Raw genomic sequence first — 22,167 nt, forward strand, 5'->3', positions numbered from 1 at the left:
AAAACCCCCATGATATTGCAATTAAACAATAAACATGTAATGTCAGAGAATTAAGAATGCTAAGCATCATGCTTAATATTAAATATAACAGTAAAAAAAAAGAAACATACGCAATAATGATGAATGATGGCATTGGGAAATAAAGAGTGACATTGCCAAGTGAAGTTGGCTGCATGTAGCAGCATCTGTTACAAATGCCTTAGATGGTGAACAATTCAAATATTATGGTCTCTCTTTTATGCTTCGTTTCATTAACAAGTACTTTGTATAATTCAAAAGTCTGTGTGTATGTTTCCCCAGACAGAAACTATCCCCTGACAAACTACTTTCCACCTCAACTGAAGGCCAGACGAGAATTTTCACCCTATAAATTTGCGCACAGCAGCATGGGTAAGGAAACTGGCTAGCAGTGAACACATCAATCCCTCGAATCCTTTCCGGTCATGAAACAAACAGTGGGAAAAAGAAATAATAGGCCCAGCCTCTGCCATTGTACTGGGTGACATAAGCCCTTGACACATACACCGTGTGCGCTTGGCTGCAGTCATGGAAACGAAGAGCTAAGTGGTTATGGGCTGGTTGTTTGCGAGGTGGCTGCGCATTAAATCTGCACGATGGATTAAGCTGAGATAAGCCTAACATCAATCTGCATAAAAAAACACCGTGAAACCTCTCCTGCTTTTCTTCCTGATACGCTAACATCGGACTGAGATTCCCTGGAAGCTCTGCACCTAATTAAAATCGACTGCGTATGTATAAATGTACAGTGCACACAATGAGTGTTTGAGAGGATAATGTACGGCACCGCAGCATGTTGCAACATGAGGGCTCCACGAATACCCAAGCCTCCACTGAAGGAGCCAAAAACCTTTATCATGAGCAAGGCAAGCAGACTGAGGATGTTTTTTTGTTTGTAAGGAGATTGGAAAGGGGAAGATACTACCCACAAATACTCTTAGCTACCAAAGAGTCATATTTTTCTTACTATATAAACACCCCGAGGTAAATTGATCTGTGAAAAAACATAATTATTGCATATTCTTAGATGCCTACCTTCTTTTCGGTTAGCGACACCTAGGGATGAGACATTCGGCCGAACTGCGTGCAATTGAGAGAAACCAGGAGTTATTAATGTGCACTTGTGTGATGCACTTTACAGATAGTCTAGAGGGGGGGACTACGTGGTAGTGGACACACACAACTGGAGACAAGAACATGTCCAGCATGACTCAAACCAGTAAATCAGAAAACAGCAAATACTGTAAAAAAGGGCAGGGCTGACATGGACGAGCAAAGAGAATGCATCCAAAGACCCATTAAGGACATTGGAGAGACGTTGTATGTAATTTCTGTGACTGCCATGGGCTTGCTGTGTATGTGTATGTTTATGGCAATGGCAATGATGAGTGAAAAACTGAAAAAAGATAAAACTTAGTCATGATTTATGCAAGCGAGTCTAAACTATGTATAGCCAATTAAGACGTTAGGGGGCATTTTGTTTAATTCATCACATCGACTATGTAATCAATATCTAATTACAGTGTATTTCTGGTGGAAGAATAACAATGAATAAATAATGGCAGGTGTTGGGACTTGGAATGACGGACTGCTGTGGGTAGCAAAACCTCATAATTACATACAAGTCCGTATTTCCGTGTCAAGGAAATACTTTGCGGTTGGAAATGGAGAGGACTCAAGCAAAGGGAGGAATACGGATAAGTTTCCTCATCGTGCCCCTTAGTCTCTTCACTTGATCTTGCTGTCCTTTTGCTATTGACTCCATGAATCATGCAATCTTGCGTAATTAATGTCCAGTGGTGCCTTGGCAAGATGCCCATCACCCAATGTGCGAATAGAGAATATGACTGCTGTTCAAAAGGCTGAATCATTTTAGAAATGCCTTTTTCACATGGAACAATTGTTTCAAACTTTTTTTTATTGCATTTGTATGGAATTAAATAATACACTAGCTTTGAGCTTGGCATTTATTTATTTATTCTTTTAGCTGACACTTTCATCCAAAGCGACTTGCTATGCATATCAGAGGTCGCACTCCTCTGTAGCAACTAGGAGTTAAGTGTTTTGCTCAGGGACACATTGAAGGAAGTATCACAGAGGGAATTGAACCCAGCTCCCTCACATCAGAGGCACGTGTCTTATCCACTGCCCCATGGCATCGCTACACACTGTAGCAATCACTTTTAAACCCCCCTAACATAACCAGTCATTGATTTGAAAACAGCTTGAACAAAAGACTATCATGCTGTATCTCCTGTCTCATCCTTATCTTTCATTTTTTATCACCCCAAAAAATGTTTCACAATTGATCCTGCTTGAGGATTCTGGCATCGGTGATGAGTGCGACATCTCCAGTGGGTTAAAGTCACTTGAGTCACTCGATGAGAGGCTCTTTGAAATGACAGATTAGCGAATAAAGAGTTTGAGAAAAAGGGTACGCCACGTCAACACTGAAACTCAGGTCTTATATCTACTAAATTGTCAAGAGCCTTGTTCTTTATCTGAGTTGATTTCCTTTGTTAGGCATTTAGCAGTGAAACTGTTTGCTCAAAAACAAAACTGACTTGTGAGGACATGAACAATTAATCTATGATGACAACACAAAGTATGAATAATTTGATAAAAAATGCAACACACATGAGCAAACCACACTCTCCGGATCTATAATGTCTAATTGGTAAAGTAAGTTCATTTTTAGTTATTCTGTGTTGGCAACTGATTGGATGTAACACACATCTGGGTTCCATTAATTATTTTGTTATGGGGAATATTCAGGTATGGCAAGCTAAATGAGTGGTGACGGATTTTAATCAATGCCATACCCATAATGAAATGCAATCTTGCAGAGCCAGAATTGTTTTTTTAAATATTAATTTTATTTTAATGGTCCGCATTAGGCAATTCTGCCTGGCTTAATAAACTTGAAATAGAATTGAGAAAAGTCAATAAGGAATTCAATTACCTTCAAACAACAACATGAAAAGTGCAGCGCTTTCTTTCTTTTTCCACAATAGCGCTGCTTCTAGTCTGTTTGACAAACCCAAGGACATCCTAACCTTGTCCACTCAATTCTTACTTTATTAATAACGCAGACATAACAGTGGTTTGTGTTTGCACTGAAAACAGCCTCATCCTCTTCCATGTGTTCAGTTTTTTAGAGCTTTGCCTGTTCTTTGGGAGGCTGCTGTGACAGGACAGCCGTGAGAACTCTAAATCCCTGTGGGCCAATCTGGGTGAGAATTGAAGACTTTGGTTTGTCAGTGTGCTTTGTACATCACAAAGCCTACCCCACCCACCCCCCGCACGCACGCACGCACGCACGTACGCACGTACGCACGCACGCACGCACACACTTATCAGCATGCACACTCTCCCTGTAAAGGATTTGAGGACAGCCTTTGGACATGGTCTGGCCTGGCATTAGGATGGGACAGAGAGGACTTATGTGAATATGTATGCATTTATATACAGCATGTATGAAGAGCATGCACACACACACACACACACACACACACACACACACACACACACACACACACACACACACACACACTAAGGTCTCAGGCCATGCTGTAGTGGAAGTATCATTTCTAAGGTGTCAGGGAGGCATGCAGTGGAAGATTGGGAGGGGGTTGGTTTGGTCTTCTTGGCCACCTGTCCATTTCTGACTCTTGACGTAGCATCAGACTTTACAACCACTGTTGACTTCCTGTGTAAGCTACCACTCAAAGCCTGATTAAAAACCACCTCGGAACATTCTGTTTTCACCCTGTGTCTCACACAGCACGTTTTGGGAAAATTGCCCAGCAATCATCTTAGCCCTCAAATGATGAAAACAAGACAAGCGTGCATGTGTCGTCCATGTGTCCCTTACATATAACCTGGGCTTGGTGATACTTGGGCATTAACTAGATATTGAGTGAAATTAAGCCGCAAGCATTATATGGAACATATGGAACTCAGAGCTTAAAAATACATTTGTGAATTTTCTCTTTTTTGCTGAGAGTAAGATAACTGATGAAAGCTGAGCCAAGAGACAGTTAGCTTAACCTAGCAGAGGGAAACAGCTAGCCTGGCCCTTTTTACACACAAGTTTTTCTATTGACTAAACAATATAATGTGTTAATTAGGGAGCTTTTAGAGGTGTTTGTGTGATGTGACTGTTTATTTTACCTTTGAAAAGAGCCAGTTCAGAAATTTCCCCTGCTTCAAGTCATTGTCCTAAGCTAAGCTGTTTTCTGATTATAGCTTCATATTTAAGGGACAGCTGTGAGAGGGGCATCGTCATCCTCTAACTCTCAGCAAGAGAGTAAATACCTGTATTTCTCAGACAGTCAAAAACTCCTTAAAGTTGAATTTTTATATGTGTATATGGCATTGGTAAAAAGTACAGAAACTGAAAGGATACAGACTTTATAATGTATCTTTTCTTTTAAATATATATCTAAATCCACAGATAATTTCATAAAAGCATCTTGCTACTAAAGGTCAGTTGTTGGGTGTCTTTGTGTCTTTAGATGAAGTTAATTGATTTCATCACTCATTCCAGTGTATGCTCAAGTGTTAGCATGGAGCACCAGAGCCAACAATACTGCAGCAACAGTATAGATGCCTTTAATTTCTGCTGTCTATATCATCATTTAACAGGTAAGTTGATTATTGTGGTCAATTTATCAAAAACGTGCATGTGTCTTTGTGTCAGAGGACAGGGAGGGGGCAATTTGCTAATCAATTTGCTGGAACAGAAGATACTCTCTAAGAGCAGGGCAATGAGAAGAAAGATAACAGAGAAGTGAGCCAAGCTGTGAATGCACTTTGACTTGTTCAATACAGTCCTATGGTTCCTGCATCACACAGCCTTCCAGGCAGCGGTAACTTGAGACACGGCACCTCTCTTCTTCCTCCCCCTCCTGAGGGGCTACTGGTTGACGAAGATAATACCAGCTGAGGTGCTTGCGGCTTATATTAAAATGACCTCCTGTGACTTTATACTGCCAGAGAGGTCTTGGCACTTTAATAAAGTCTAGATGCCATTTATTTATAATGTATGGGAAAGAGGGGGAAAAAACAACAAATGACATTCTGCATGCAGAGTCAGGCAAGTGTTATCTAGTTGAGTTGAGTCTGGAAAAAGTAAATTAATATGCCCATATCATGACAATATAGCCCCCAGTAATTGCTTATCCCCCACCCGGTCAACAATTGTTGAGTGATCATTCGTAGGTAGGAATCAGAAATGAACACTTGGCACCAAGTTCAGGGTTGTATGGTAAACGGTGGCACAATAGGCAAAGCAAAGCATCAAGCATTCATATAGTTCCTATGTAACTGTTTACTTACTAACTGGACCAATGTTATTCGGAATACCTGCAAAAGAGAAAGAGAAAAAGAACAATTTAAATTAAGGCATACAATTGTCTTTAAGTCACAACTACAACATTTCTTCTTGAGACTAGGAAGTACATTGTTAGTCCTGCCATCCTCTCTCACAGTTGACTGAGTTCCCACCCCAAGACTCATGATTCATCTTGATGAGCTGCATACACTTAAAATGACACACACACATCTAAAGCAATGCTACTCTTCACCGTGATTTGAATGTATTGTCTACTGCACGTTTAGCTTCACTGTTTGTTTTTTTTTGGTTTCTTCTGGTTCCCTCCATTATTTCTGCTTTGATGTCCCTGTTGTTGGTAGTGCCAGAAAAGGTCATGGCTGCCCTCTCCCACAGCAATGAGGCACACACCTGAAAGTGTCCCAACATCAGTGAAAAAACAGTTTCAGTGAATACGACAGGCTCATTGTTGTAAGAGACTGTAATATTTGAGTTATTTTAAAGTTCAAATGTTGAATACTGCTTTAGGAAAAGATGTCGCCCAAGACGCGTAAGGCAGAATTCTCATGCACACAGACACACAATCACACTCTACATATCAAAGGACGTCATAGATGGCAAACTCTGCCTCTGATGCCAAAGGAAGACATGTCTTATCCTGCTGCATGCCTATCCATCCCTCCATCAAGCAATCCCTTGTGCCAGACAGCCACTGAGCAGATAATACAGTCTGTCTCATCCCCATGGTGACCAGATCTCTCCCACACTAGGACATCGCCAGGCTTGTTGCGCCAACCATTTCGCCATCTGAACCATCCACCGACATCTTGTTTTGGGTATTAATTAGCCTGTGAATATGAATTCACACTCGTGGCTGTTTCAGACACCATGAACCATCTGTATCCTGAACAAACTGGTGAGTATTTTGGGTCGGCATTTGTTTTCAAAGGAATTTGCTTTCAGGACATGGACGCCATCTCCAGTTTTTCTAATCATCCGTTTGAACGGAGGCCCTCCCTCCCATCCGTTCTACACCCTGCCCTCAATAAGGCAGTCTGCCCACAAAAACAAACAACCCCCTCACCATGGGAAGGGGAAGCATGCTGGGCATTTGGAGAAATGCGCCCACGTAAACTAGAGAAGGAGGAATGAAATAAAAAGAGTGCTTTCTTCCTCTCTAGCTCACATCTCTCGTGTCAGCCGCTCACCACTACACCTACGGCTGAGGAAGCTGAGGAGGCAAGGAGGCATCTGTGCAGGATTTTTTGGTGGGGCCTTTCATCTAATGGAGCCGTCACGAAATATCTCCAAGGAAACATGAGGATTTCCTGAGTGTGTGCGTGTGTTTGTGTTCGCGGACTTTGATCAAACTCCTGTCATTCAATCACTCTTCCTCTGATCTCTGCCTGCAAGCTGTATTTAGGAGCCAAATCTGTGACCTGTCTGAGAGCTGTGAAGTGCAGGAGGCTATGCTGACATATGGAGGTGGAGCGTAATGGGTGTCAGACCTCAAGGGGGTGGGCAGATGCTAACCAGGAGACTGGAAGGACAGGAGCAATGACAATCACAATCACTGTTTTCGCAAAGTACAGTTTGATTAGACAGCACTGGTTCTGAGAGTGTCACAACTCTATGAAATTGTGGAAACTAAATATCATTCTAAATAAGTGTGTGATTTAAATTCATCTATGTAATATGTAATGGACTGTTTGTTAAGCATCTGCCCCAAACAATTGTCCTGTCTTAGCTTAGCAACGATAACAGCTGCCTCAAGTGTGCATGGGGCTAGTAAGAGAAATACTTACAGAGAGGGTTACACTTTTCCTTATCATAAACATTAAACAAAGACTAACACTAGCTCTCAAAACTACAACACAAGGCTAATGCTGTATCTTTATTTCTATTGTCTGATACATGGATCATCAACTGTTGAGGATGCTGACTTTTTGCCTGGGACATGCAGGTTTAGTCTCGGCCTTTTAGCATGGCATTGTTTATTTATATATATATATATATTTATATATATATATATATATATATATATATTTATATATATATATATATATATATATATATATATATATATATATATATATATATATATATATATATATATATATGTATATATATATGTAATGTGTGTAAACAATCAGTAAGCATAATTATGTCAGATATGGACACCATTATCTATTAACACATGTCGGCTACTGCAAACTTTATTTATGCATACACCACTGAGCCAAACATGAATTATACAAGGTTCCTCCATAGATTCAGAAAGTCAAAAATGTGAGACTGCAAGTATTTTAGCTCTGTAGGTGAAATGTGAGACAAAAAACTAAATAAACACAAAATAACGCAGTGCTAAAAAGGGCCTGGTTAAAGTAGCTGACTGAGCAATAATACGCATTATCTAAATCTAGTCTGGAAAATTTTCAGGGGACCCACTATATTAAATGGAGAGGGGATATAAATATATAACCAGAGAGAGGTGACTTGTGCATCACCAAACGTTGAGCAGAGTGAATATTCTTTATAAAAGTGTTTATATATATATAAAAAATTACAAAGTACTGCGCTGCACCAACTGTACATGACTGCTGTTGGGTGTCTGCTAAATGTCAAAAACACATCAGCTATCCTGATGTACTGGAAGGGCGTGCACGTATATGTGACAAATGTTGAACCCATTACACCAATGTGTTAACTATACATAAAATAGCAGTAGTTTAAAAATGATTTAGCCTATGAGGTGTTGATCTTCCTCTATTTATGATGCAAAACATTTTCCTATGCAATAAAATGTTTGAGTAGTCAAAATGACTTCTCATTCGACAAATTACACTTTGTCAGCTTGTCTAGTTCGGGACCAAATAACCTTTTCTTCCAGGTCATGATCCGGAACACGAATGGCCTGTCAGGGCAATTATTCGCCACTTTATGAACAACCTGTGGGGTTCAAGCAGATGTTCAGGATCCCATGTCGGGTCATTCGATTAATTTACAATCAGCGTCATTTCCAATCCCCTTCACCTGCCTGGCCCCGCCATTATGGGGCACGGCTGCAATCTAATTTTGTCCTATCGCACAGGAAGAGCATTAGGAGCTGCTTATGTTGACGGCGTGCTCCATTGATTTTCATGAGTTGTGCAGGGATCATGGTGGCCAGCCACTGGGTGGTGAACGTGATCTCAGAGGGGCGTACCATTCACTGAACATGGAATCATACACTGTGTTCTGTTGCATGTGGGGCCCCCAGAACACAGTGTATGATTCCCGTCTGTCGCTCCTGTTGACTTTTTTTCTTGTCCCGTCCCAGTCCCGTAATGATTAGTGAAATTGACTACCATCCTGCAGGAACACACACACACACACACACACACACACACACACACACACACACACACACACACACACACACACACATACGTTTGTTCCACTAATGCCACTAATGGGGACATCTCCTTGACATAATGCGTTCCCTAGCACCTAACCCTAACCTTTACCTAATTGTAAGCTGATCCCTGAACCACGTCTTAACCCTTAAAAAGCAACCTCTACCCGTGGGGACCTCAAGAGTTTGTCCCCAAGGGGACACGCTGGGTTGGTGTACATTCAGGTCAATGTCCCCACTGAGATATAAAAAATGAAACACACGCACACACACCCACATAAGACACACAAATGTGGCATTAAAATACAGTACAGATCCTGAGTCATGTGGGGCATCAACTCATTCTCACTTCACAGAGCTGTGTGGTTACAAGTCCCAGTGCTTGATGTTCATCCTTCACTGGTTCAGTTCCAATTATTTTGTCATCCATCCAAGACCATCACTGAAACCTTCCTAATGGATTATCAGAAACCAATAATAAAATGTTCTCTCATGGATCTATGGGTTTTAAATCTTTGGCATACATCCTCACTGAACAAGCTAATCTGTCAAAAAAAAAAAAGAGGATTTCAAATTTGCCATATGGTTCCTACCTTTAACTATCAAGAGCCAATTCAGTTGTTGGCATGGGAGTACGATTGTGTGTGTTTGTTTATGTCTGTGTGACTGTGGGCGTCCTTACATTGTTTCTGTCAGTATCCATTCTGCTTTGACCTTCAATGTGTCTCACCTGTTTGACTTGGCGCTAACTGGACTGCTCTGGAAACGGGCTTATCTGCTGAATTTCCACCGCAGGCAAAGTTGGTAATTACTTTCCCTGTTTGCCATCATTTTACAGCAATCCATCATTATCTTTGGCTATATAGAACCCAGTGATGGTGACAGGCATTGCTAACTGGTTAGTAGCGGAAAGACTGCCAAAACACAAGCACACGGCATGCAACTTGATTGAATTCCTCCGGAGCAAAATTACAGCTTGCCTCGCCAGAGTGCCCGGGTTGCTCACTCGCTCTCAATGTGTAGATCTGAATTGAAGGTGGCACGTCTTAAAGTGCCCAGGAGCCAAGTTGGAAGACGTGCAGTTTAAGATTTCAGGAGAAGGAATGAAGTGTACGTTGGTGGTGGCAGCATTGGGCGATGGAGTGGGGAGATGGAAGAAACAAATATTTGAAATAAAGATTACCGTCACAGCTGCACGCAGCCAAGATGTGGAAAAGACAGAGTAAACAAGCCTGGTCTCTGGGGTGGTTGGGGGTGTTGTGGGGGAGAGAGAGAGAGAGAGAGAGAGAGAGAGAACATGCACATGAAACAAAACCAAGAGATAGAGCGAGAACAGGCGGAGGCAGAAGAAGAAGAGGAAGAACAAGGTGGTGGGGAAGAAGGGCAGAAGGAGCAACAGAACGAGAGGATGCAAAACAACAGGCGATGAGTTTTACAGAGAAGATACAGAAAGGGAAGGGGGCTAAAATGGAAATTCAAATAGCTGCGTAAACAGGAGTAAAAGCATAAATGTGTGGGTGCTGTGTGTGAGGGAGAGGGAGAAGGTTGGAAGTGAGGCTATGTGTGCACAACATGCGTGTTTAGGTGTGTAGATGCATAAACACATGGTGCCAATTGAATACACCGTAGAGCTGTGAGCCTGATGAAAAAAAAAAACTCACATTTTACACAGAGCAGTCTCTCCTGCAAAGCTGAGGAATGACTCTGAAATTAAACACCTTCTTTTTGATCAAGCAATTGTAAGGTAAACAATAAACACAAGGGCCTTCATTTTGTTGAAATTCCAGAAGGAATACATATATTGGCACATGTGTAATGTGATTACATTAGCGCTTGATTAGTGCTTCATTAGGAAAGTAATGTGATTACACTAATGCATTAGTATTAATGTGCTACCCAGGGCTCATTAAACCATTTGAACGCCTATAATACATATTTAAACAACATATTTTTGAAGGCATTTTGCTGTATTTTTGTGCAAACCCCACATAATCCTGTCAAACCTGACTCTCTTTCAGTGGCATAATCTAAAGAACACATCTCGGAGACCCATATGCAGTAATGGATGTTTGTGTTCACTCACAAAAGCACGAGATTTATTCTACAGTGGCATGATCAGTTCCTCTGGGATTTGGTCTTGCCATTAACCTACTTCCTCTGCACAAGTGGGAATAATATTAATAATAAATAAATAAAAAATCTAAATGTCTGTATACATGTCTGTGCAAATAGGTGTGAAGCATTATGTGTGTGTATTTGGTCCCATTTTCATGATCAGCGCCTACCTTTTGGACTAGAGGGCTGATTACAAGGCTGTAGCATCTGGTAGCTCTGCATTAATGTACGCTAATTAGAGAGCAGCAGCAGAAGAATGTAATTTGTAGGTTATAAAATAATATTTGTTGTTATTGTGACTGCCAACTCCAGATATCACAGAGCTTCTTTTCATTTTCATGAAATGCAGGGTTTTCAGTCAGACGGTGGAGGGCTAATGTGGATCTTCTTTCCAGGCACGGGATGAATCATTACAGTGAAATCCACTGCATCCACGTCTTTTACTTCTTTGATCAAAGGCGATCCATAAACTCTGAAGCTGGCTTCAGCTAAATCTGAGCAAGTGTCTACTAATCCTGTCCTGACAAGGAAATCTATTCATTTTATCAAGCTGCAGACAGAATAAATGGCAAATGAATCTCTAAACAGTTTTGAAATTGGGAGAAAATAAATTTTTACTGAAAACAGTCATTTGCGAGGTCGCAACCCATTAAAGTCCCATTCGTTTGTCCTATTGTCAGTTAAGTAGCAGGACAGCTACTATGTTAGGCCTTTCGCTGAAGAAGAACTAATCAGGTCTTTCTTTGAATAGCACCAACATGCTGCCATTTATATATAACTTGTTTTTTTGAAAATCCAGATTTCAGCATTTTAGCTAAGGTACATGTTTGCACTCTTCTTTCCAATATCTGTTCAGTTGAGTGGCCATTAGTGTGTGAACATATTTTGTAAATGAGTCTGTGTTTGTGCATGTGTGTATCAGTTTGAGCTGATGGGTTGAAGCTATTTGAAACCTTAAGTTGCTACAGCAATACACACTGCATGCAAGCACATGCAGGACGCAAAAAAAGGTCTAATTCTCCAGTTATCCATTTAAAGTGCCTTTAAGGATAATTCCTTTAATATAACATTCAGGATACATTTTATTATTTGAAATCAACTTTTCAGAGGGCACCCATTACTGCTCCAATCCACCGCTGGCTTCTATCTCCCTCCGTATCCTCAGCCTTACAGTGAAATGAACTGCCATGGTTGATTCTCAAACTGATCCCTCTCCTTCTGTCTCCACAGAGGGAGGAAGCGTGAGGCTGAGAGATGGGTGGGTGGGTGGGTGGGTGGAGGGGGTTGCGGTGAGAGACATAGATGGAGAGAGGGAAAGTGAGAGAGACAGAGCCACCCCAGAAGGCTGAGTTAGCTGTGACAGAGAGTGATGCCCACTTCCCCTCCTTCTATCTCCGCCATCCTTTTCTTTCATCATCACTTTTTAAATCCTGTTCTTCTTCTTCTTCGTGCCATAGTAAGACGAAATATCACACACACACACACACACACACTCCACACCCCCTTCGGATGATGATTCATCGATCCCCTTATCGCATCAGACGACTTGATGGGCATAGTAAAAAGAAATTAAATCTTAATTAAATTTTCATCTTTGACAAATTTGTCTCCGAAGAGCTGCCATATGCTCGCTGGGTTCAGGGGAAATCATTGAGAGGGAAGGAGACTTTTGGAATTGGTGTTGAATGGGCTTGAAAATTACAAAACAGCACAAGGTGCATTTTTCTGTCGGCCTTGTGCATTTTTTCTTCTATTTAGGAGGGATAGCCTTGCATTCCTATAGATTTTTCACCGCGTTATTACGTTATGGATTTTTCCCCCTCCAAGACAAAGTATAATAATGCAGTTTATACTAAGACTGTTTTTCATCACTTGCAGGGTAAAGGGAGCGCGTGTGTCCTCGTGTGTTGTAGTTATGAATGAGCGTGGACGACTGGATCAGCACCGGTGTGTGTGTGTGTGTGTGTGTGTGTCAACTTTTTTAATAATGTGCTGTCAATCTGAGCTCTGGGTATGACTATTTCACTAACCCTTCCTTAGTCTCATAACACAGATCCTCTGGGAGGGAGAATAAGTCATCAGCCGGCGGCCGAGAGTCCTCCAGCACTGTAGAGAAAGACATCCCATCAGATGCAATAAGGGCGCAGGGCGGGCTAAAACTTGGGTTTTCAAATAAGCACACTTGAACTTATAGCAGTGCTGCTCATTGCTGTCTTAGCGGATGTATGGCATTCAAACTGGCCACTATGGATCCTGTATTCACATGGTATTATATGGAGAGGATAACAAGAATGGGATGAAGTAGACTGTTTTTTATGTTAAATGTGAATGCTATATTAACTCACAAGTCCATCATTCATTTATTAATTCATTCATTCACTGACATCTTATTTACCCCCTTTGTGGGTGTCTTCACATGAGACAGTGGACATGGATCGTAGCTCAGCTCCTGACTTCAGAGCCACAGAGTGCTGCGTGACGGACTTCCTGCTAGGTTCACACTGCTGTTGCTTTGCTTTCTGTTTCCAGGGCTGCAGACCTAATTGGGAGGTAAATCCACAGTTTCCTTGGGCAGAGCTCCTCATGTCAAAATCTCGGCGCTGTGACTTTTGGTTTCCCTTTTCTTTGTTTTTGCAGCACAACATCCATGCCGCTCATTTTCACTCATGCTCTCCATACACCACTTTACAGATTCCTCCCATCCATAGGTTTTGTTGGTTTTGCTTGTTTTGTTGTAGATAAATTGCCTTGTTACTTAGTTTACTCTGTGTCTCCCATTTTTTGTTGCAGTCTACGAGCCAGGCTTTGTGAGCCGACACTGTGTCCTTGTTTTGTTCATACCCCAGGAAGAGCAGCTGTTGTGTTTGTCTGTTGGGGATCCAAATAAATAATAAAAAGCAAGAGTTTGGGTATGTGTTGTAGAGAGAACCCTTGAAAAATATGGAGATTACAATACATCCCAACTTTTGCATGGCTTGTAAATAGTTTTGCGTTCCTCCTTCTAGTCAAGGCAAGTTTATCTTTATAGCCCAATGGGCAAACAATGGGCCCCAAGAATCTTGCTTTTTCTCCCTTGAGGTTTCCTCATGCTCAGGAGTGCACACTCTTTTTACTACACAAAGTTGTTGTAAATTGCTCATTTCATTTCATGAGGTTTGGTCATTAGCATTATTGACGTCTCTTTATTGCCACACAAGTTTCATCACAAAAATATCATACAAGGGTTAAAAAAAATTCACACTGCCCAGCTTCAAGTCAGAAATCAACATATTTAGCAGTACCAGTAGTCACATTAGTGGACCCAATACAAATAAACATGTTAATACATATTTATCACTCGCTTGTGCCAACTGACCCTTCGCTAAGCCACGCCCCGAATACACAGATGGCCAATCACAGCGCAGTATAGAACTCGCTCTGAGGTCCAACGCTTTTGTGGCTGCGCTCCATTGACTTGTATGCAAAAGGTGTCACTTTCTAGCTTTTTTTTGCTGTATTTTTCCAAGATATGGTCAAATGCTGTTCCTGGGGCACTTGTAATATCTACAATCACTACCCAGAGAAGTTTAAAGGAAAAGTACGATTTATTCACTTTCCAAAACCTAAAATAAAATGATCCAGAATCCAGAAAAATGTAGGCTGTGGATTGTTCCTAAAGTGATGTTAGTTAGCTAACACTAGCTAACTTACTACTGAATGTAACGTTATAAAGCCCTACTGTTCTGCTTTGTAATGATTGTAATAGTGAATAGAGCCCTACCCAGCTGTACGGTGGTTCACTTTTACACTGTGATCGGTAGACTTTAGCTTCCGTCTTTATTTTTTTCACGTCAGTTTGAGTCAGTTTGACAGCCTAAAAAGAATCTTCAAATGTATAATGTAACTGCAAAACGATCTGCTTCTTTCTGAGATCGCTTTATCCCAGAATTAGACAAGATTTCTCCAGGGACTGCAGTAATAGACAGGGGCAACACTATGATAAAAGTCTGACAGGTCTGACAGTTTGTCGGACTTAGCAACAGAAGCTAAGAGGGGCGTGGCTTAGCGAAGGGTCAATTAAGAACAAATCTGTTCATAGGAGTGGTTCTTGTGTGAGGCCCACTGTCAAATTGGGCTTATTGGGCCCACATTAACCATGGTTCCCACCACTGCCTAAGCTCTAGAAGAAGATGTGACATCACCATAAGACATTTGACTAAAAGGAGCTGAACCACTTTCTTCAGCTCAAGCAGGGGTAAATAATTGGTTCCGTCTTACATTAACATCTAAGCTGCAGCTGGAGAACATTATTTATTAACTTTATATGATAACGTTATGATATAGTATTAGTTTAAAGCAAAGCTTGTGCCCCTACATCAATAGGTACTTCAAAATAATAATGACTGTGGGGGAATTTAGGGGTACTATGACACAGGTTTCCCCAGGTCATGTACGGGTCCAATAGCTTAGCTAAAGTAGGCCAAAGGTGACAGCCAGGGACTCTCCAAAACAGTAGATCAGACTCTGTCTCTCCTCTCTGCGTGCTTGGTCGGCTGACTGATGTAGTTGTCTGGATAACGATGCACTGTTATCCATTGGCAAGGTATCACAAGGTCGAGATTATCTTTATAGTTTCATTCTATACAGACTGACTGGCTTTGTTTAGAAAGTGATGCATGTGGCTTAAATGACACACAGCGTATCTTGATTTGAACCAATATCCAAAAGACTCTTCACACATGTATGTGAACAACTACCTTATTTGGACACTTAGTGAGTCTCTGTAATTCTAGGAAGGATTTAAATCTTGAGATTTTGTGTTGGCATTCCATGTGTTCACACGTTACATGCTGGCACTGTATCTCTTCTGCCCAGGCTCCATAAACAATGCTATATCCTATATGTTTTCATGAGTCATCTTCATCACACCTGAACCTTTATTTTGACGCAAGACCATGCTGCTACCCATAATGAATGGATCATACATGGAGTCATGGTAATTGGCCACTTTAACTGCACATGGAAATAGTGTAGTAAGTTTGTTATAGATGTATTGAAGACCAGTGTTCCTAGTGATAACAACTGGGAACCTGCAACAGTGTTATCCCATTTGTACATGCCAATTCAATTCTTTCATGAAAAGGCCTCGGGGTCAAGAGGGGATAACAAAAATTTGGCAAAGTAGGCAAGCCTTCTGCTGGTATGTCACGACTTGTTTTTTTACAAGAGTGAAAGAAAAGTAGCCACTTATAATTATTCATCCAAACTTCTATATTAAAACTACATAAGATTGAGACAGGACATTGTGAAAAAAGGGGGGAGGGAATAACTAACACTGCAAATCATATATAATATATAATCATTGCTTCATTTATTAATACAACCCCTACAACAATGTTCTCGGTTACTACAGCTGAGCCAAAAGTTTCATCAAAGCAGTGCTTATTTCATGAGGTCTACAAGTCACTTCCCCTGTTGAATACAGGTTAAAGAATGAGTGAAATTGAAAAGTAAAGTGAACTGAAACCCTGACCCTGCACACTCAGTATGTTCACACACAGAGGAGAGAGCATGTGTGGTCTTCTCAGTCCAAGCACTGATTTGATGGCGTGGGTGTTTTGCAAAGGATAGAAAGACGGTAGCGAAGATTGAAGGCAGACACAGGACATCTGCTGCTGTGGCTGCTGCTCACTATTGCTTTGACATGGGAGGACTAAGTTTATTACCAGACAGACATACAGCACACACAGTAGTCGCAGTGGGCTTGTCTGTGAAGGACTTTACGCACAGACTTGATAATTCCCACAGGACATGAATAATCAAAGATACAAAAGTTGGTCTCCCCACAGTTTTTGCTTCTCTGCCTTTTTATCTCTTTGAAACATCGTTAATTGCTTCACATCAACTCAGTATGTCTGTGTAGAAGCCTTTGTTATTTAAATCAACATTTCATAGGAAACCTACATTACCAATACAAATACCTGCTGTGTCATATGACCCATCCTTTAAATTACTCAAAATGTCTGTTGTGTGTGTGTATGTGTGTGTGTGTGTGTGTGTGTGTGTGCGTGTACTCACAGATATTAGCCGTGCCCTTGGGGATGGGCAGGTAGGAGCCAGCACTCCACGCTCGCCCCTGGTAATTCTTCTTACAGCGGCCACAGTCAGGCCCAGTGGTGTTGTGTTCACACTCGCAGCTCAACTTCTCTTTGTCATACACACAGCTGTTGGCGTGAAGGTTGCACTTGCACCTGTCAAAGAGGGTGAGAGAAGGGTGGTCGGGAGGTGGGAGAGGAGGGGAGCGGGGTGGAGTTGAAAGAGGACAACCACGTCAACACAAGTGAATATTCCCTGCGCTGAATGAAAATTCAGACAGGTCTTATATTGGTGGAAAATGCGGCTGAAGGGCAGCGTGTCCTTGACTAGTGGTGGCACTGGAACACAGTCATAACGGCTATAGCAGTTGCTTCATAAACTTCAAGAGGAGCTAGTTCAAAGGAGCCCTGCGATTGCACGAACAAATCTAGGCATCATTATTTCCTCCCTTTTCTCCCCCCTCCTCCCTCCACTCCGGAAGGTAGCTCAGTTTTAATTGTCCCACTGGAGGATGCATAATTGTAGTAAGGTCACAGTTGATGGGCAAGGGAAGATCAGGAGGGAGAGAGGCACAAAGAGGTGCGGAGGAAAATAAGCCAAGTTAAATTGTGGAACAAGCACTGAGAAGATTGAAGGCATCGAGGCTTGTAGCTCTGCAAGGCGAGGAATAGCTCACAGTTAGCCAGAGGGCGGCATGGAGAAACAGCACGGCTATGTTCGCTATGACAAATTAATATGAGATGAGATCTCAGAAGCATATTTCCAGTTTGGAAAGAGGGACTCCCTTAAGGTGCACTAAATTCCCGCTCACATCCAGCTCACTAGAACCTTCATTTAACAATAAACTCAGCAAATTCATTTTCTGCTGTGGCTAGATGAGCACTGAGGGGATATCTACCTGTTAAATTAATTTATGATCCTCATGCAGCATAAAATACTCTGAGGAATGGATAGAACTTTGAATTGCTAAACCTCTTTTTGAAGAGCTTTGCAGCAGAGCACAACATGACTGAGCGTTAAAGGAAGGATCCCCCATCTGATACGATTTTTTCATTTTAGATGTTTTATTACAGAAAGTGTATGAAACCCATGACACATTCCGTCATTATGTTACCTATGGATGGCATTATAGTGAAATTAAACGATTCCCCTTTTTGCTGGGGACCCCCTGGAACACCCTCAAGGACCCCTGCGGTTCCCCGGACCCCACTTTGAGAATCACTGGACTAGAGAGTTTAGACAAGTACAGAGCTGGAATCACACGCTGCTTGACATCTAAAGCTGAAATGTGATACTATGTATTCTCAAAACATCAGCATGAGAAACATGAGATTCTCAAAGATAACCTTATTGTTTCCAAAGTGCTAACATGAGTCACGATCACGCACCAGTTCCAACACTGGCTGCAACTTTGTATAAACTCTGGAAATCTGACTTCCAACAGGCATGACTCATCGTAGTCATGCCTGTTTGTGTATTTTAGGAGAAAGGACTAAGAGGCAGACAAAATGGCACAACTCAAGCCTCCTTTTGAAAGTGCCCTTTCATCAGGCCATCCAGTTTTTTTTTAACTGGGACCCAGGTGAAATGCATCTTTCAATTTGTTCCTCAGGCAGAGGGAGACAGAGAGAGAGAGTGAGGGAAAGGTGTAGAGGAGGGAGATGACACAGATAGCCCCACAGTTGTGTTCGCTAACGTCTCAGTGAGAAACTCCGGTGACAGCTGGCCTCTTTCATCCAGCCCATTCTGCTTCGCCGCAGCTTAGTGTGATCCTCAAACAAATATAATAATTTGGAGGGAAAGCATTCATCCCCCCTTGACCCTGGCATATCTGCTATTTGCCCCAAACTTAAGAGCTGTGTGGTGAATCGGGTTTTGGGGTCCAATAGCTTGTCACATTTCAGATCCGGCTTCAGGCTCATCAAATAAAATACTTTGCAAAACTCAGAGGATATTGAATCTGATAAGGAGACATTTAGGCTTCTTATGAGGCGTCTCATTTTTAGCTAGCAACACATTACTTCTTAAGGATTTACAGCACAGGTGTTTTTTTCTGTTTCAGTAACAAGAAGTGTAAGGGATTACAGTTTGAAATTCAGTTACTATTCCCAGTAATGCTCCGTTACTTCAACATTCTGGGGGTCTGCTTGTTTGCTGTCTTACTGGAGATGTTGGATGGAGGGCTGATATCAGTTTCTGTTCAGTAGAAAAAATGGTACGGAAAATGTTGCATGGTGCAGGGGATGGAGGTAGAGGAAGGTGGTTAGCCTTTATCAGAAGAAGAGAAATGCAACTCCCAGTGCTTTTGCAATTTAGCAGCACAAACAGACTTACATCAGTTTCAGTAGTCAGAATCTCCCAGTTAAACATTTTCATGCATATCATTTTAATTTTACATTCTAATTTGGGACATGCAGTTTGGAGTAAGTAGCACATGAAATATAAGGGATGACTTCACCTGTTACTTCATCATGTCAGATACATTTTCAATATGCATTTCACATCTTATCCTGCTCATCTTTCTTTTCAAGTTGTAGATACAAGATATGAATAATGTTTAGGCAGACACTCTTAACTGTAGTGTTGCTGCTTTCTAAGCCAAAGGAAGCTGATAATACATCTCAAAATAACTCTGAGTTTTAGTTTTAACTTTGGTAACAAATATTTAAAGTTAATGGATAAATGGATCCAATTCGAAAGGATTCAGATTTGAAAAAATGCAATCTACTTCACTTCAAAAATCAACCACATAATAATACAAGTTATTTTGTTTTGATTGTCCACATTTGTCTGGTTGCACGGACACACTATAATTAGTGATGTTTGTCAGGCCAAAAGTATGTCTTTTCATTTTTCATAATATTAGTTTGAATTTTCTCTCACAGCTTTCTATTGCCTTTCTACAGTATATATGTGTATGTGTAAGAGGAGTGGATAGGGCGTGTGGTGTGGAATGACTTCACATGGAGCCCTTTGTGGTTTAACCTTCAGCTTCTTTTAACCTCGCCAACATTTTAATCAGCGTCCAGAAATGATAGCGCCGTCGGCATAATAATGGAGACCGCCAGAGAGGCCCTTAGGGTCTCATACCCACCAGTGCTGTTGCACTGCCAATCAGCAGTGGCTCCTGAATGTGGATACCAGGGGAGGCTCCCTCACCGCTGCACCAGCAATTACAGCTTCAGAGAAGGTGCAAAGTAAATGTGTATTTAAGAGCATTTTAATAGGAAATTCCCAACAGGGTTCCCCATACGTACAGTGTTTTGTCTTCATTTCCTATTGGGCATATTTCTCTTGAAACCTCTGTGGGTTGTGTCCTCCATGAGTCTTTGTATCATTCTCTTAACATCTCTCTTCTCCATCCACCTATTAGACCATCACTTTTAACTCTGCTCCAGAATCTCTTATTAATAAATATTCATGAAGCTAAGGCATCTTTGTTTTTGTGTTTTGCTCTCAAAGTGATATTGCTCGAGGCATTATTGAGTGTGCCAGCCACCGCCTGTGAGCTAAAGGTCCTGATATGTATTCATAAAATTACCCGTGAGGCCATGAGCGCAAATTGCTAGACTGGCAAAAAAAACAAAAAACAACACAGAGGAAAAAAAAAACCTCAACTGAAGTTATGATTCCATTTTGTCTTGAGAAAGAGCAGTGAACATATTCTTATATGACAAGAGTTTAAAGTTCTCCTTGAAATGTGGGGGGCAGAAGATATTGTTGGGCCCAAATTTATTATTTTTCTTTATCACAGTGGAAATGCGAGCGGAGCAGCCCGTCGAGACTTGGCTTACCTGGAGCAGTGTGTTTATGACCTCTGCAGTAATGGGATCCTGATTGACACCATGGGTGCCGACGACATATTGTGCCTTCCCACTGATGATGCCAGCCACAACAAACAAAAACAAAGCAACCCAATGCCCTGTCTCTCAGATAAAATGCCCCTTTCCATCACTTCAGCCATTATCTGCATAGTTCCATTCAGCCAAGTTCATCCCCCAACATTGCTCTATTTCGCTCATTGAGGCTTCAAAGCCAAAAGTATCAGCCACTAATTAATAGTAATTATCCATGATCCAAGCCTACAACATCCCCGACTCACAAAGCTGATGATCCCAACAAATTGAGCAGACTAAACGCAACATGGTCCTTAAGTGGGTTAACTAAGTGAAGCAATTAAATTTCAATCTAACGCCCAGGTGTTTTCATACGCAAGCCAATCGGGTCAAACATTGGGTTAATAAACGCTTCTTTTTTTTCGCTCATGTCTGCATCCAGTGTCTGCAGTAAATGAGCGACAAAACACCGGAGGTAGCGAAGGGCGGGAGGTGGGGTGGGGCAAGTGGCGGGGGCTTAATTATGTGTAAAATAAAATAGAAACACAGGATTGACTGGTAAAAAGGGCGTGTGAGGTGTGCTTGTGTGATTTGTTGTCTGTCGAATGGCTAATTGCACAACACACACACAGAATGAAATTTACTGTACGATATATTTGTCCCACCTGATCTCCCCAAACACATGCACACACACACACACACACACACACACACACACAGACATCTTTATAGTGATACACACTACTGGTTCTCTGCACATTGATATGTGACTTCCATCTGCTGCCTATACTGGCTTAAAACTGATACACCTGCCTGCTAATGTGTTACCAGCTAATTGCCTTCCCCCAGCCTGCAGTGCATTGTGGGAAGTGGAAGGAGTGAGCGCTCAGCCCCAGCTCTCCTGGGATAGACCTCAGCCCCCAATCTTCCCCCTTATTATATCCTTCTTTGCCAGTCATCCCTCTCCTCTCACTGGGAAGTGGGCAGTTAGAGAAAAATGGAGGCTGTGGGAACCATGGCACACTCTCTGTTGCTCCTCTCTAAAATGTCAATTTTTGGTTCAATTTGTTGGCATGAGAAAATACAAGTACAGAGCCACGGCATGATAAGAAATTATAGACCTATTCAACATCATAATTTCTATCAAATTCATGTGAATGAAACAAGACAGAAAGTTTGCTTTGCATTCTGTCTGAACAGACAGTTGCAGTTCAATTTGAAGTCCTCAGTTTATAATACACAGTTGTTAAACAGGTGAAGGCGCTGGCTGACAGACGGGCGGACTCTTGTCCCTTAGTATTTAGCAATCTTACATATCCATCATTTGTAACACATTTTGGTCTGGTAAGGCTGCTTGTAACAGCTAAAACTAATAACAGAAAAATGTACTTGAA

The 22,167-nt window shown here is 41.6% G+C and overlaps 1 protein-coding gene across 14 annotated transcripts in view; it reads right to left on the reverse strand.

Annotated features, from left to right (window-relative positions):
- ntng1a (netrin g1a) overlaps nt 1-22,167 on the reverse strand; it is a 111,975-nt gene that overhangs the window by 14,196 nt on the left and 75,612 nt on the right. For 8 of the 14 annotated variants that reach the window (XM_038724916.1, XM_038724844.1, XM_038724824.1 and 5 more), the window contains exons 4-6: nt 16,920-17,092; nt 5,359-5,385; nt 1,054-1,098 (exon numbers count right to left, since the gene is read on the reverse strand). In XM_038724916.1, coding sequence (XP_038580844.1) covers nt 1,054-1,098; nt 5,359-5,385; nt 16,920-17,092 — 245 coding nt within the window. The remainder of the gene's footprint in view (nt 1-1,053; nt 1,099-5,358; nt 5,386-16,919; nt 17,093-22,167) is intronic. The other 6 variants (XM_038724808.1, XM_038724798.1, XM_038724853.1 and 3 more) reach the window with 1 other exon arrangement.

The sequence above is a fragment of the Micropterus salmoides genome, unplaced genomic scaffold (assembly GCF_014851395.1).
Source record: "Micropterus salmoides isolate LMB-PRFRI ecotype aquatic unplaced genomic scaffold, ASM1485139v1 Ms_hic_scaffold_1, whole genome shotgun sequence".
Classification (NCBI taxonomy): Eukaryota; Metazoa; Chordata; class Actinopteri; order Centrarchiformes; family Centrarchidae; genus Micropterus; species Micropterus salmoides.